The 13,219-nt window shown below is 41.3% G+C and overlaps 2 protein-coding genes across 8 annotated transcripts in view; both read left to right on the top strand.

The window, feature by feature from the left end:
- Positions 1–5,324, top strand: part of cita (citron rho-interacting serine/threonine kinase a) — a 36,290-nt gene extending 30,966 nt beyond the window's left edge. For 6 of the 7 annotated variants that reach the window (XM_019358751.2, XM_005469264.3, XM_013269149.3 and 3 more), the window contains 8 exons: positions 79–171; positions 329–437; positions 592–720; positions 936–1,016; positions 1,212–1,290; positions 1,388–1,567; positions 2,350–2,737; positions 3,275–5,324. In XM_019358751.2, coding sequence (XP_019214296.1) covers positions 79–171; positions 329–437; positions 592–720; positions 936–1,016; positions 1,212–1,290; positions 1,388–1,567; positions 2,350–2,737; positions 3,275–3,298 — 1,083 coding nt within the window. In that variant the 3' untranslated portion in view covers positions 3,299–5,324. Of the gene's footprint in view, positions 1–78; positions 172–328; positions 438–591; positions 721–935; positions 1,017–1,211; positions 1,291–1,387; positions 1,568–1,851; positions 1,995–2,349; positions 2,738–3,274 lie in introns of those variants that run through there. The other variant, XM_025907399.1, reaches the window with a different exon arrangement.
- Positions 5,325–7,132: 1,808 nt separating this feature from the next.
- myl2a (myosin, light chain 2a, regulatory, cardiac, slow) lies at positions 7,133–9,640 on the top strand. Its single transcript, XM_003441556.4, has 7 exons — positions 7,133–7,221; positions 7,552–7,644; positions 8,165–8,240; positions 8,325–8,429; positions 8,520–8,598; positions 8,835–8,883; positions 9,144–9,640. Exons 1-7 carry the CDS (start codon positions 7,219–7,221, stop codon positions 9,246–9,248), a joined length of 510 nt encoding a protein of 169 aa, XP_003441604.1. The 5' UTR covers positions 7,133–7,218; the 3' UTR covers positions 9,249–9,640.
- Positions 9,641–13,219: the final 3,579 nt, after the last annotated feature.

The raw sequence follows: 13,219 nt of genomic DNA, 5'->3' as shown, positions 1-13,219 counted from the left end.
TGAGTTAAGGAGCTGAACATCACAGTAATGGCATCGTGTTGTGTGCTGCCTGATTGCAGAATTGTTCTTTCTTTACAGATTGATAATGGGCTCTGTATTTGTGCTGCAATGCCCAATAAGATTACAATCCTGCGGCATAATCAAGGCCTCAACAAGTTCTGCATCAGAAAGGTGAATGAGCATTAAAAGTGAACAGCTTACAGTGAAGAGACCTTTATTGTGAACAATGGCCATTTTTTCTAGGAAATATAGATGCTCTGTTTTTCTTCTAGAAATAATGAGTTTAAAAAAGAGTGGCAATGTTGAACTTTTGTGTTTGTGTTTGCAGGAGATTGAGACATCAGAGCCTTGCAGCTGTATTCACTTCACTGGCTACAGTATCATTATCGGCACCAACAAGTTCTATGAGATTGAGATGAAGCAGTATGTACTGGAAGGTCTGTCAAATGCAGCATTATTGTTTCTTTAGTATTGTTTCTTTACTACCAGATGGTGCTCCAACAAAGTCCACTCAAGGGTGTTTCTGTCTCTGTTGTGTTCCAACATTCACACCTGAACAAGCTGAATGATACTAATGATTTCTCTCTGCAGAGTTCTTGGATAAAAACGATGTGACGCTAGCGTCAGCTGTCTTCGCGGCGTCCTCCCACAGCTTCCCCATCTCTATCATCCAGGTCACCACGGCTCCACAGAAGGATGAATACCTGCTCTGTTTCCATGGTTAGACAGTTACTTGTGCTCGCAAACCCTTTCAGTTGAATGTGTATACACATCCCCAAATTAGTGGATAAACAAAGTTGTGGAACAGTTTGTCTGAGAATCTGTATTTGACAAGCGATCTCTTAAGCATTTCTAAAGTCATTTTTTTCTTTTTTGGTTACATATTCTATGCTAAATTTAAAGAACTCATTTTGTTTATGTATTTTTTGTTGCAGAGTTTGGTGTGTTTGTGGATGCATATGGCCGCAGAAGTAGAAGTGAGGACATCAAATGGAGCCGTCTGCCTCTCTCATTTGGTAAGTGTAAATCTGCATGTTTACTAGAAGCGTAGTTTCTTTGGGCACTGGGTTGAGCAGGTGACCATATCCTGCGAGTCTCAATGCAGTGGCCTGGGTTTGAGTCTGACTCTGGGCCTTTTGCTGCATATCTTCACTCTTGATTTAAGGATCTTTAGGTTTTTTAAAATAACAAGTTGTATTTCTGTATTTCAGCCTATAGAGAGCCTTACCTATTTGTGACCTACTTTAACTCTCTGGACGTCATTGAGATTCAGGGACATGCTGCTCTTGGGTAAGAGTGTTCTTAGCTTTTTTAAATTGTTTATCAAGTTCTTTTTATTTTCCATCTTCTATTACTGCCATGGCTGATTTTTCTTCTCTTTTTCCAGTCCTCACTCATACGCGCATCTGGATATCCCTAACCCACGCTACCTTGGCCCAGCCATTTCCTCTGGAGCCATATACCTGGCTTCATCCTATCAGAACAAACTTCGGGTCATTTGCTGCAAGGGCAACCTTGTCCAAAGCCAAGACGGTGGAGATCTGCAGCGTAATGGCTCTGGACGCAGGTAATGACACACAAATAGCATTAAATACCATCTGCCAATCACCTTTATACATAGCATCCCAAATATTTGGAAACGGGTTTGTAGGTCAGAGATGTACATAGAGGGAGATTTCTAAGCACACTGCACTCTTCTGTTCTGTGTACACTGGTGTTAATGAGTCACTGGGCCTAGCTGGCACTGAGGGGCATAGGTTGGCACCTATAGGTCGTAAGTTTGGCTTAAATGTTTGAACTAGTTAAAAAAAACAAAACAGGAGAGTAATGCCATCATTTTGTCTTTTGCAGGAAGAAGAGTTCATTTTTTATCTGTAGCAGATTTTAAGAAATTTTGTCGTCATCATTCTTTATTTTACCTAAATTACTTTTTAAAGTTCTGTGTCAAATGTAGAAAGGAAATTTTTGAATAAAGACTGACATCTTCCCTTTTATGACTGGTCTGTTACTCATCGTGACGCTTACTGACTGTGCTTTGCAAGTCAAAGCTTTGTTCTACAGTAATTGTCAGTGACAGAGTCCACTCTTATTTAGGAAACCAAATTGAATTTATATGATCAGTCTGTTCTGATTAGTAGTAGTAGCAGTGCTGTGTATGTATATATTAGCTTATTAAATCAGCTTAATTGTAAGTCCATCAATCTCACCAAATCTGCTGAGTGACCACAGTCCCACAGTGCCAAGCTAAGTCCATGAACTGAGACAAATAAAAACATTGCCCAACATTTGCCCAATGTTCCTTTTTTTTTTTTTTTCCCCCTTTATTTTAACCTTGGTTCCTCCCAACAGTCCCAACAAGCGTGGTCCTCCTTCCTACAATGAGCACATCTCTAAAAGGCTGGCAGCCAATCCTCTGGTCCACGGAGACCCAGGCACACCGCACCGTTACAGAGAGGCTCGCACAGAGTTTCGGCGGGACAAGTCCCCCAGCCGTCCACTGGAGAGAGAGAAGTCTCCTGGCAGAATGCTGGAAAGCCGGATAGTGGGGTCGCCTGGTAGAGCCATGGCAGACCCCCGGTTGGAGCGATCCCCAGGCAGGGCCATGGCCGACCCTCGCATGGACCGCTCCCCTGGCAGGATGATGGATGTTCGTAGGGAGAGGTCCCCTGGACGTTTTGAAGAGCGTCAAAGGCTTCATACTGGCTCTGGACGCACGCCCATAAACCCTGTTAACAAGGTTTGTCAAGAAATTCTGCATTACGTTAACTTTAATATGTAACTGTTAGCAATAAGCTGAATATTTTTGTGTTTTATTGACATACATTGGAAACTGTTGAAGTATGATAAAAGGTTCAGTACAAAACTTCTTCGTTTCCATTCAGGTGGTTGATTCAGTGGTTCCTGATGCACTCATGCTGCTTTTATGACAGTAGTGAGTTGTGATGTCTTGTTTTGAGTGAAATACTCTGACTATAGGATGGACTGTTACAGACCTTTAAGGAGTATAAATTTCTCCCCAGACTTTTTAGTCTTGCAGTGGTCATGTGGTCTTTTAAATTTATTTAGTTTTGGCTTATACTGTGGATTTTCAGGACACTTCAGATGTACTTAAAATGGAAAGACCAGCTTTCAAGGCTGTGGACTCTTAGTCTAACTCTTGTGTTAGTGTACATTTTGACTCTAAGTCAAGAAGCCTCAAATGGGTATAAGTATCTCAGTGATGGTGCTTATCTGTATGTTAACCTGACTTCATGTTGGTGGTTTTACCCTACAGGTGTGGGATCAGTCATCTGTTTGAGGGACAAAAGACCCTCATGTCCGCTGTGGAAGAAGAAGTTCATGTTTGAAAAGAGAGAAGATGTAGCAGAGAACCAGTGAGAATGTTACCAACTCATGATGAAACACTGCCACACATCTATTTTGCCTGATATCCAAACTGAAAAACCCATGGAGGAAAACAACTGTAGCTGTCAGAACGTAGCGAGCACCAGATAAATAAAGAGATGTCATTAGTATCAGGTTATAGTTTTAAATAAAGGTCAACAAAATGCCATATTAACCACCTGAGCAGGGTTTTTTGCGATGCATTTGAGCATGTGTTCTCTACTCCGAGTAGGGATTAGTAATTACATATAATTTCTTCTTCCACAAAGAAAATCTGAGATGAGTTCTCAAGTTAAGACTACTGGGTTTGGCTTGCTTCATTTAACTCTAGAAAGCATTAACTACAATGGATAAGCACAGCCATAGCAAGTGATGCCTATATATTTAGTCATTTTATTCAAAATGCCATTAACACATGTGGCTCATTTCCACATGTGCTGTCCACAGTAGCTACAGATCAGGGCAAAGGTGTAGCAGATGACCTGTTGTGACACTGAGTATTACTTCTGGCTCTAGCCCTGTGCTCACATGTTAACACACAATCGTTATTGGCTAATTACAATCATTTTCAGCTCGGTCCTTGGTCAGTAATGCTGGCTGGACTCGGCTGGAGCATGAATAAATTGAATCAAAATTAATTAATATATAATCCCTCCCAAAAAATCCACTCTGTAGAACCACACACTAAAACTGCACTACCCACAATCCCCAGCAGCAATGGAGCAGGACCTTTCTAAATCTTCAGAACGCTATCTGACTGTAAATAGACGAGACATAATTTTATATATATTAAGAAGGAATTTCAAGGCTGGATAAGCCGTGTCTATTTTTGTTAAAGGAAAAAAAAAAAGTGACAGTGTGTCCTCTTGAATGTCCGATGAGTATTCTTTTAATGTCCAAACGTCCTTTATCAAGTGAGTGATTGTATCTCAAACTTGTGTATGCACTTCCATCTGTCAAAGGCAAAACCTCAGTGCTGACCTAAACGACAGGAGGGAAAAAAGATCATGTTTGAAGCTTAAACATAGTACTTGAGCATTTCTTTTTGTACAATGTCCCCTGCTGTTGTATATAACCCAAAATTGTTTAAAGTGAAGATGAAGAAAAAACCTTTTTTTGTTTTGTTTTTCTTTTCCCTGATCCGTTAATGGCATGGATATATATATCTCGAAAATGAAACGGGGTGTTGTCTTCTGCTTCTGCCTCATTTGGGTTATATTTTTAATCTACATTTTTAAAAACAAAGCACGTGAATAACACTTTCTATCTTTAAACTCTCATGTATTTGCACAGTAAATTCACACAACTATATTATATAACTCTTATTTTTTTCTTTTCTTTAAGGCATTCTTGGCAAGTTAAAACATCCAGTCCAATCACAACAAATGCTAAAGTCCATCCACACTCATTTGGTTCACATGGCTAAGATGGATGTATTTCTGTACATCATGATCTGATGTATAGAAATAGAATATTTTGTGGATTTTAGCAGAATTTTTTGAATGTAAACAAACGAGATGCCAAACTTTAACTTGCCCAGTTTGCCTGTCAACAGTTAGGCGCTCACTAGGAGGATTTCTTCGCCTTTAAGTCCCCTATGATTATTTTTAAGATGGTAAAAATCTTCCTGAATGTATTTTAAAGCCAATAAGATACAGCCGGTTCGTTGGTCTCAATGTTCAACAACAACAAAAACAAAGCACCAAATGCTTTAGATTGCACATGTCTTCTTCTCTCTATAGGACTCTGTACAAAAGGGTTATCCATCGTATTTGGTTTTATTTTTATATTCTTTTAAATTTGTATTCTCACTCACATGATCTTGAATCATATTGCTGTAACGCTGGATATGATATTGATGTCTGCTAACAAATGTTTAATTAGCGTTCCCTGTAGAGATTTTGTCACAGAGTATTAAATATTATAATCATTGCATTTCACTTTGATTGTGCCTCCTTCTGTTGTGCTTGTGCGTGTCTCTTTACAAAGACATTTAAACTTATCTCTGAGTGGATAAGCATCATAAAACAGTCACATCTGAAGCATTTACCCTCTGTTTCAAGACGGCCAGTGACACGGCCATTTGTCCACATCCATTGTGTTGGAGAAGGTTTCGTCTATTTATAGGTGTCTGATCCCAGCACTCAGCCTGCCATTCCAGTCACAGTAGCTGCAGCGGCTGCTTGATCTGAGAGGAGCTGAAGAAGAAGCCTTTTTTTTTAACAATAGCATCTGCGTCCTGGGTTAACAATAACTCGTCTAATTGTGTCCTCTGCGTGCACGCTGCGAGACGACACCGACGGCATCTGCTGCTGGTTCGTCCATCGCAATTTATTTAGCAGTAAGACGATCGAGTGCGAGGAGGCTTAAGTTTATTTAGACCAGTCACCTCCCAACCTCTGCTCATTCAGCTCATTTTCACGCGCTGTCACTTTTCTTGACCTGGGAGCCCCGAGTGATGGGGGATGACTTGTTAATGGTGCTGAGAGACACATTGTAAGGACGTGTTCAGTGTCTCCAGTGTCTCACACAGTATGTCTCACCTAGAGCTGTTGACATCCATGAGCTTAATACCGCAATCCCTGTGAAGAAGACTGAAGATGCCACTTGATGCTCTGGCTTCTTTTAATTCCTCTCATTATCTATTAAATTAAGCAAACCATTTGTAGGGACACAGAACCCTGTAAAAACGACCTGAAAATCTGACATTTTGCCATAAATATCTCCAATTTGAATAACCTTGATAGAATAAATTAAGTGATTTAATGTAAGAGCCCTGTGCAATGCTGTATTGCACTGCTTTGTCTGGCCAAGGTAAGCAGAGCCAAAGATATGATGTGATGAAGCATGTTAGAAAGGTTGGCGCTAACACAGACCTGACAGGTCAGTAAATTACACTTAATGAGCTGGTGCCTTTTCAGGCACTCTCATGCCTTTTATCAGATGAGAGCAAGAAATGATTGGCACACAGATCAGAGTTAGAAAGAGACAGTGAATTCAATCTCCAAAGACTTTGCTTTAATACACTGACATAATCTCTCACAGCTCAGGTTTTAGTTCTACATCATTTGGGCATTTCAAATTCTCAAACTGACTTGTTTTGTATTCATTCCCACTGGGTAAATACAGTTTATACTGTATGTCTTAAGAAGTATGTTCTTATTTCTCTGCAGTACTTAAATACTTTTTGAATCTAAAGGTTCACAAGCCTGTCAGCGCTACTGCAAAAGAGGCGGGCAGAAGTATCGGCCACACAAACCTCTAATCATATCACTTATGATTTCTGATTGCATTTTTTAACCTGTGGCTATCATAAAGATCAGTGTGTCACAGAGGTCGAGTTAGGTAGGCTAGTCTAATGTTCTCCTTTCATTTTGCTTTTATAAATAATGCTGTCTATGGAAAGACTACGGACCAACAGATTGACAGATCACACTCTTGCTTTTGTTTTTACTGTACAGCACTCTCATTCACTTACAACAATTGCAGTCAGTAGTTCGTACAGACAAGACAACGCCTGTGGATGGAGTCTTGTTTAAAGTGATTAAGTGCTTTCACCTTCAGTCTGCTCTTGATATTCTAGACCAGTTATTCCACTCTCTTTGTCGAATGCCAATCAGGACTCCACAGGGTGAGCGGCTATGTATGAGAGTGTGTGAGCATGCGATACTGTATATGCTGTATGAAGCATCATTTACCTGTCACTTCCTAAAGAGGGCATAGTTTATAAATATCATCCACTGGAGCGGAGGGCTGTGGGCTACAAAAGGCCACCCACAGCCTCCCTATTGTTCACTGGCATCATAGTTGGTCTGACCTCCCAGCTGCTCAGCCATGGTAAGTCTGTGTAGTGTGTGTGTGTGTGTGTGTGCAGTGTTTGTTGGGAGGTGTGTCTTATGGCTTTGAGGATGCTGCAATTGTTTTGATGAGGAAAATAACAGTTTTTCACCTCCATATCATTTAAAAGCACACAGTTTTAGCATTTTTGAGGGGGGATGAAAAGATGACATAACTTATTTAATTGTTTGTCAGTAGCTGTTTTGCTGTTTAAACTGCTTTTTCTTACAAGGATGCACAATCCTATTTATTCATCTCTTCTGACATGCAGTTTTACCTGAACAAACGTGTAGTTTCTGCTTCACCTCTCCTGTCTTTGTGCTAAAAAAGGCCCCCAAGAAAGCCAAGAAGAGGGCAGCGGAGGGAGCCAACTCCAATGTGTTCTCCATGTTTGAGCAGGCCCAGATCCAGGAATTCAAAGAGGTGATTGCTGCTGAAACCACTTTCTATTTCACGGATTTCCTTTTGGAAGAGAACCGCCGAGCAATATTGCAAAGGGTGTATTAATATGCGAGTCGGCTCACCAAGGTTCAGGCATTTCTGAATTAAAAAATAAACTGCATAAAGCATTACAAAGAAAGGTCTCCACTTTCTTTCTTTGTCTTTCCACTTACATTGTTCATTGTGGCAGTATGCGCACCTGTCTGTTTGCCCGCTTGCTGGCTTGACAGCACTAAGGCTTGCGGTATGCTGGTATGAGGGACAGTGGTGCCCAGACATCCAGACTTTGTCATCAGTGATTAGGCTGCAGATGAACTGCAGGGCATGCCCAGGATGCCAGACTAAATCCAAGGGGAGGGGGGAGGGTAACGCGTTATAAATACTAAACAGTGTTCATGTATAAAGATGGCCTACCAAAAATTTTAGAGAACCCAAAAAAAGAAAATGTAAAACTGTTTGATGTGACTCTGGATGGCTTTTTTTTCCTGTGCTCTGATCTCAGGCCTTCACCATCATGGACCAGAACAGAGACGGCTTCATCGACAAGAACGATCTGAGGGACACTTTTGCTGCTTTAGGTATGTGGACACCAGTCAAAGAAACACTCAAAGCCTTCATCCTCGCTCGTGCCGTGCGTTCACATTGACTCTTTGGTGCTGCAGGACGTCTGAATGTGAAACAAGAAGAGATCGATGACATGCTCAAAGAAGCTCCTGGCCCAATCAACTTCACCGTCTTCCTCACCATGTTCGGCGAGAAGCTCAAAGGTAAGAACTGGCCGGCCAGTAAAAACTACATCTAAGACATGAATACAGCATTGATGCGAATGTGTCTCAGTGCTGTTTTGATGTTCCCAGGTGCCGATCCGGAAGAGACCATCCTCAATGCTTTTAAAGTCTTTGACCCTGAGGGTAAAGGGGTCCTGAGGAAGGACTAGTAAGTGGCTTCTCACACTTGTCACGCAGCATCAGCTTGCATATGCAAATTTATTGCAAGTGAGCAAGCTGCCGCTCACAGTTTATGACTCAGTCTGACTGCAGTCATTCATCCTCACACAGCTCAGCTCCACAATGATTAAAAACCATTGTGACCCGTACAGTTCATTCACTTGTGAAAAGAAGTCTCGTCATCTCTACAGCGTTTTTTTCCCTTCCTTTTTTTCTCCTCTCCAGCGTGACACAGATGCTAACGACACAAGCCGACAGATTCTCAGCTGAAGAGGTACATTGCAGTCCCCCACCCCATGCTAATTATCATCATTATAACAGTTTTGTGAGTGTGGGTGAGTTGAATTGAAAAAAAAAATACAAGGATGAACGTCATGATGACGACCACCTGCGTCCACGTCGGACACATTTTCATGCAAAAAAACCCTGAGTGAATCATCTTAACACCCTTTTTATGCACACTGGGTTATGGGCTGTGTGGGGGATAACATCTGATAAAAGTGCGGTGTTAATGTTTGCCTTTCTGTTGCTTAGATGGAGCAGATGTTTGCTGCCTTCCCCCCGGATGTGGCTGGAAACCTGGACTACAAAAACCTGGTTCACATCATTACTCATGGAGAGGAGAAGGACCAGGAGTGAACCTTCATTTAAATGCGTTCGAGAAGTAGAAAGTCAGTTTGTGTACCCAGCTGTGACTTGAAACTGACTCACTGCGCATGAAGGAAATGTGGACTATTTACTCAGCTTTTATGCCACCATTGTTTCTGTATTGTCCTCACTCAAGAGCAGGGGGAGGATCCTGACAAATAGTCTTTTCCAGCCTGTAAAAATGGGAAGTTTACAGCATCAAACATCATCAAGTGTCGTGCTCTTTTTCTGCTTTATCCACAGCATATTCCCCACCTTCACCTGAGACTGATTAAATTATTTTTCCTTATCATTTTCTATACTAATAACCACACGCCTGTTTTTACCATAGCCACTTGTTAGATCTTTGCTTGTCAGTCTAATAAAGATTTTTAAAGCTACGAGAGCTATGGTTCTGCTGTTTTTGCTAAGATTGGATGCCACTGTGGGGAAGATGGTACAGACTCAATAGAGCCTGATTTGCAGTGAACTGTCATTACCTATTCAAGGATCACACAATTACTGCCTGAACAGATGACTATACCAGATACTCCTTAAAATCCATGTTAGGTAGTGCATCTGAGCACTTAAGAATAGCGAGCATGTGCAGCTGGTGACCCTGTAGAATCCAAAACATGCCTGCACCAGTGTCTGTGTGTGCGCAGAAAGTTGGATGTGTGTGTTGGGTGTGCATGGAAATGTTTGGCTACTGAAACAAAGGGCTTTACTAAGACAAAGCCCTGTTGTTATTTTAGTGTCGTGGTGATGTAAAGAGGGTAATGCTATACTGAGGAGTAAGGGGGGGGAGTTGCTCACAAAAGGATGCCATCGAGCGATCCTCACCACCGTCGCCTTACCCGACTTGAGACCTTGGCAGGGTTAAGCAGGGGGTGTAAATCCTTGATTGTTCCAGTTGAAGTGTTAAGGGCAGGGAGGAGCCAGTCTGACAGCATCAGGCAGGAGTACCGTGGATACTTCATACTGTGGATGAGACGAGACATGTGGGGAGTGGTGAGGGATGAGTGTTTGGATCGACTTGGCTTTTTCAGCTCCAGTTTTAACTGTCTGCAAGTGCAGCATGTGGTCAGTGAAGGGAAAAGGTGCAGTTCTCATTCAATTTTTAGTTTTGTCTGGTGGAAATTACTACTGACAAAATCACTGTCACCTAAATTTGCTGATCCTACCTAGCTCTAAGACTGAATGTTTGCTGCTCAGGGACAAATGAGAAACAAAGGTTACCAGGCTGCTGCTGAACATACTGAAGAGGCTGGAGTCTGAACAGCCAAGTGTATCCCTCATGACAGCATGGAGACCAAGACAGAGCCAGAGAGACTGACAGTAGTTATAGGGCTGCCCAGAAAAATCACCCCATGTTACTCTGTTTAACATGTAAACTGGTGGTCAAAAGTCTTGAGCCACGCCTCATTTCTGTATATTTTATAGAAAATAGGTGTAATGTTTTCTTACAAAGTGTGCAAACAAATGAAAATACTCTATGAAAGTTTTTTTTTTAAAGAGTTTGTACAGTTTTACTGAGCTTGAAAGTGAATATTTGATGTGTTCAACTTTATTCTTCAACACGGCCTGAACTCTCTTAGACAGGCTTTCTTGTCATTTCTTTAAGTAGTCTTCAGGAATAGTTCTCCGGGCTTCTAGCAGGACATTCAAAGCTCTTCTTTGGAAGTTGGATGCCTTTTGTTCTCTTCACTGACAAGATGATGCCACACTGCTTCAAAAATGATGACGTCCAGGCTCTGGGGGCCATGACTGATACTGTTTCATTGTGTGTTTTTTGTTTTGGCCAGATATGCTTTTACTGCATGGGAAGCGTGTTTGTGATCATTGTCATTGGAGTCAGAATACTTTTTTAATCCACTGGGACAATGTTGTTAAAGATGCTCACTGAAAATATAAAGATGAAAGATAGAAAGCATAAAAAATATTTGGTCTTTGATTAATGGGGTTTGATCAGTGGTTGCTGATCAATAGTCATGACAATTTGCATATTAATGATCAAGGTACTGACCTCACAGCCCACTGTTCATTCAGTGGGCTGGTTTCAGTTATAAGGTTGGGGGAAACTTGGATGAGTGTCCAAACATTCCTCCCATTGAAAACGTTACGTCCAGATGAGCAGAATCAACCTTTTAGGGTTTACTTACCTGGATGATCGAGCATGCATCAAGACATAAAAAAGAAGTAAAACTAAGGCACTTGGAGAGAAATCTGAAATTTAAATGAAATATTCCAAAATCAAAACACTAGTATGTACCTTACAGACAAGATATGAATGTGAAAATAGTCCAGGTGTCATAACGAGGAGTTGTAAACTTTCATGGCCAAAGGTAGGAATGATTTCCTGTATCTCTTTTACTGAATGTGCTCCTGTAGCTATCCAGCACAGGATGGAGAGGGTGTGAAGAGTTGTCCAATACTGACTTTAACGTGGGCAGCATCCCCTTTCTGAAACCTTTGTCAGTTAATCGGGTTCCGCGCACACAGTGTTATTGGCCTTGCAGATCAGTTTGTTGAGTCTATTGATTGCTGCCCCCACACACTGCAGCATAGTGGATGGCACTGACTGGCCACCGCAAACCCATAAAATATCCTGAGCATCGTCTGGCAGATGCAAAAGGACCTCAGTCATCTCAGGAAATGGAGGCTTTAGTACTTTTTGTAGAGAGCTTTTAATGAAATCCAATTTTTTATCAGTGTGAACATTGAAGTGTTTTTAATACATATGGATGGAAGCAGCGGCCACTGTGTTCCTGTCCTCCTCGTGCCCACAACCAGTTTCTTAGTCTTTGCCATGTTAGGCTGCAGATGGTTTTGCTCGTACCCAGCAACAAAACTGTCCACTACACCCCTCTCTGATACTCCTCACTACTGCAGAGTCAGCCGCAAACTTCTAAAATCTAACGGCACTCTGCCTTTATAACACAAAACATGGCTCTGGACACTCACTGTTGTACCTATCTCCTGGCTGCTTTATACTTACTGACAATAATTTGAACCAAAGATTTCAAATTTGGAATCATCACTCAATCAGACCTGTTGCCACAGATTTGCAGTCAAGTTCTTCTGTAATTCAGTGTACCTCATCCTTTACTCCCTGTTTCCCTTTCGTAGGAATGGCTTCTTCATAGCCACAATTTCTTCACCGAACGAAGGTTCGGTGACCATTAGATGAATCAACTGAAGAGTCAGATGCATCTCTTAGGTCCTGTGTCAGGTCTTTGCTCAATTTTTTCCTCTTTCTTAAGGACATGGCTTTCAGATACTGGTCATCTGCTGTAGATAGTTATTATTATTATTATTATTATTATTAGTAGTAGTAGTAGTAGTAGTATATTTTCAAAGACACACTGCACACTATGCTGAGATATGCCAAGTTTTCAGCTAATAGCTCTTTAAGAATCACCTTGTTGGTCAAAAATACTATTTTATGCTTGTTAAACTGTTTTTGGCATTTTTTGCCAAATTTGGAACAAATGATAACAAATCATTCAATGGCATTTGTTTCATTGCTAATTGTCTGTTATGTGTAGATACAACACTGGTTCATTCTTTGAGTTAGCTCTACCTTTAGGCTTGAATGATTCACAGGTCACTTTTAAGTCGCTAACAAAATAACAATAATGTATACTAATAGTTCCTCTGAAAATGGTCGGGTACAAGGACTGGACTGGAAATAAGTGAAAAAGCAGCTAAAGTACAGAGAAAAACTTTGAAAGACCTTGGAAAGCCCGGAGTACTATTGATCAAGATCAACAGACTCAATAAACTGATCTGTAAGGCCAGTTACGTTGTGGGGATGGAGCTGTGCTCGCCCTAAGGTGGTGTCAGAGAGGTGGATGTTGTCCAAGATAAGGTCAGTGCTGGACCAAACCTCCCACCCACTCCATGACATGCTGGCCAGTCACAGGAGCACATTCAGTGAGAGACTGAGATTATCCAAATGCATCACTGAACGACACAGGAAA

Source organism: Oreochromis niloticus, linkage group LG5 (genome assembly GCF_001858045.2).
Source record: "Oreochromis niloticus isolate F11D_XX linkage group LG5, O_niloticus_UMD_NMBU, whole genome shotgun sequence".
In the NCBI taxonomy this organism is placed as follows: domain Eukaryota; kingdom Metazoa; phylum Chordata; class Actinopteri; order Cichliformes; family Cichlidae; genus Oreochromis; species Oreochromis niloticus.
This window is presented reverse-complemented; position numbering and strand designations above follow the sequence as displayed.

What these genes read in the sequence shown, in the direction of transcription:
- myl2a (XM_003441556.4), top strand. An exon ending in GTTCGGCGAGAAGCTCAAAG is followed by an intron (nt 8,430 to 8,519) that starts GTAAGAACTGGC and finishes TGATGTTCCCAG; the next exon opens with GTGCCGATCCGGAAGAGACC. An exon ending in ACAGATTCTCAGCTGAAGAG is followed by an intron (nt 8,884 to 9,143) that starts GTACATTGCAGT and finishes TCTGTTGCTTAG; the next exon opens with ATGGAGCAGATGTTTGCTGC.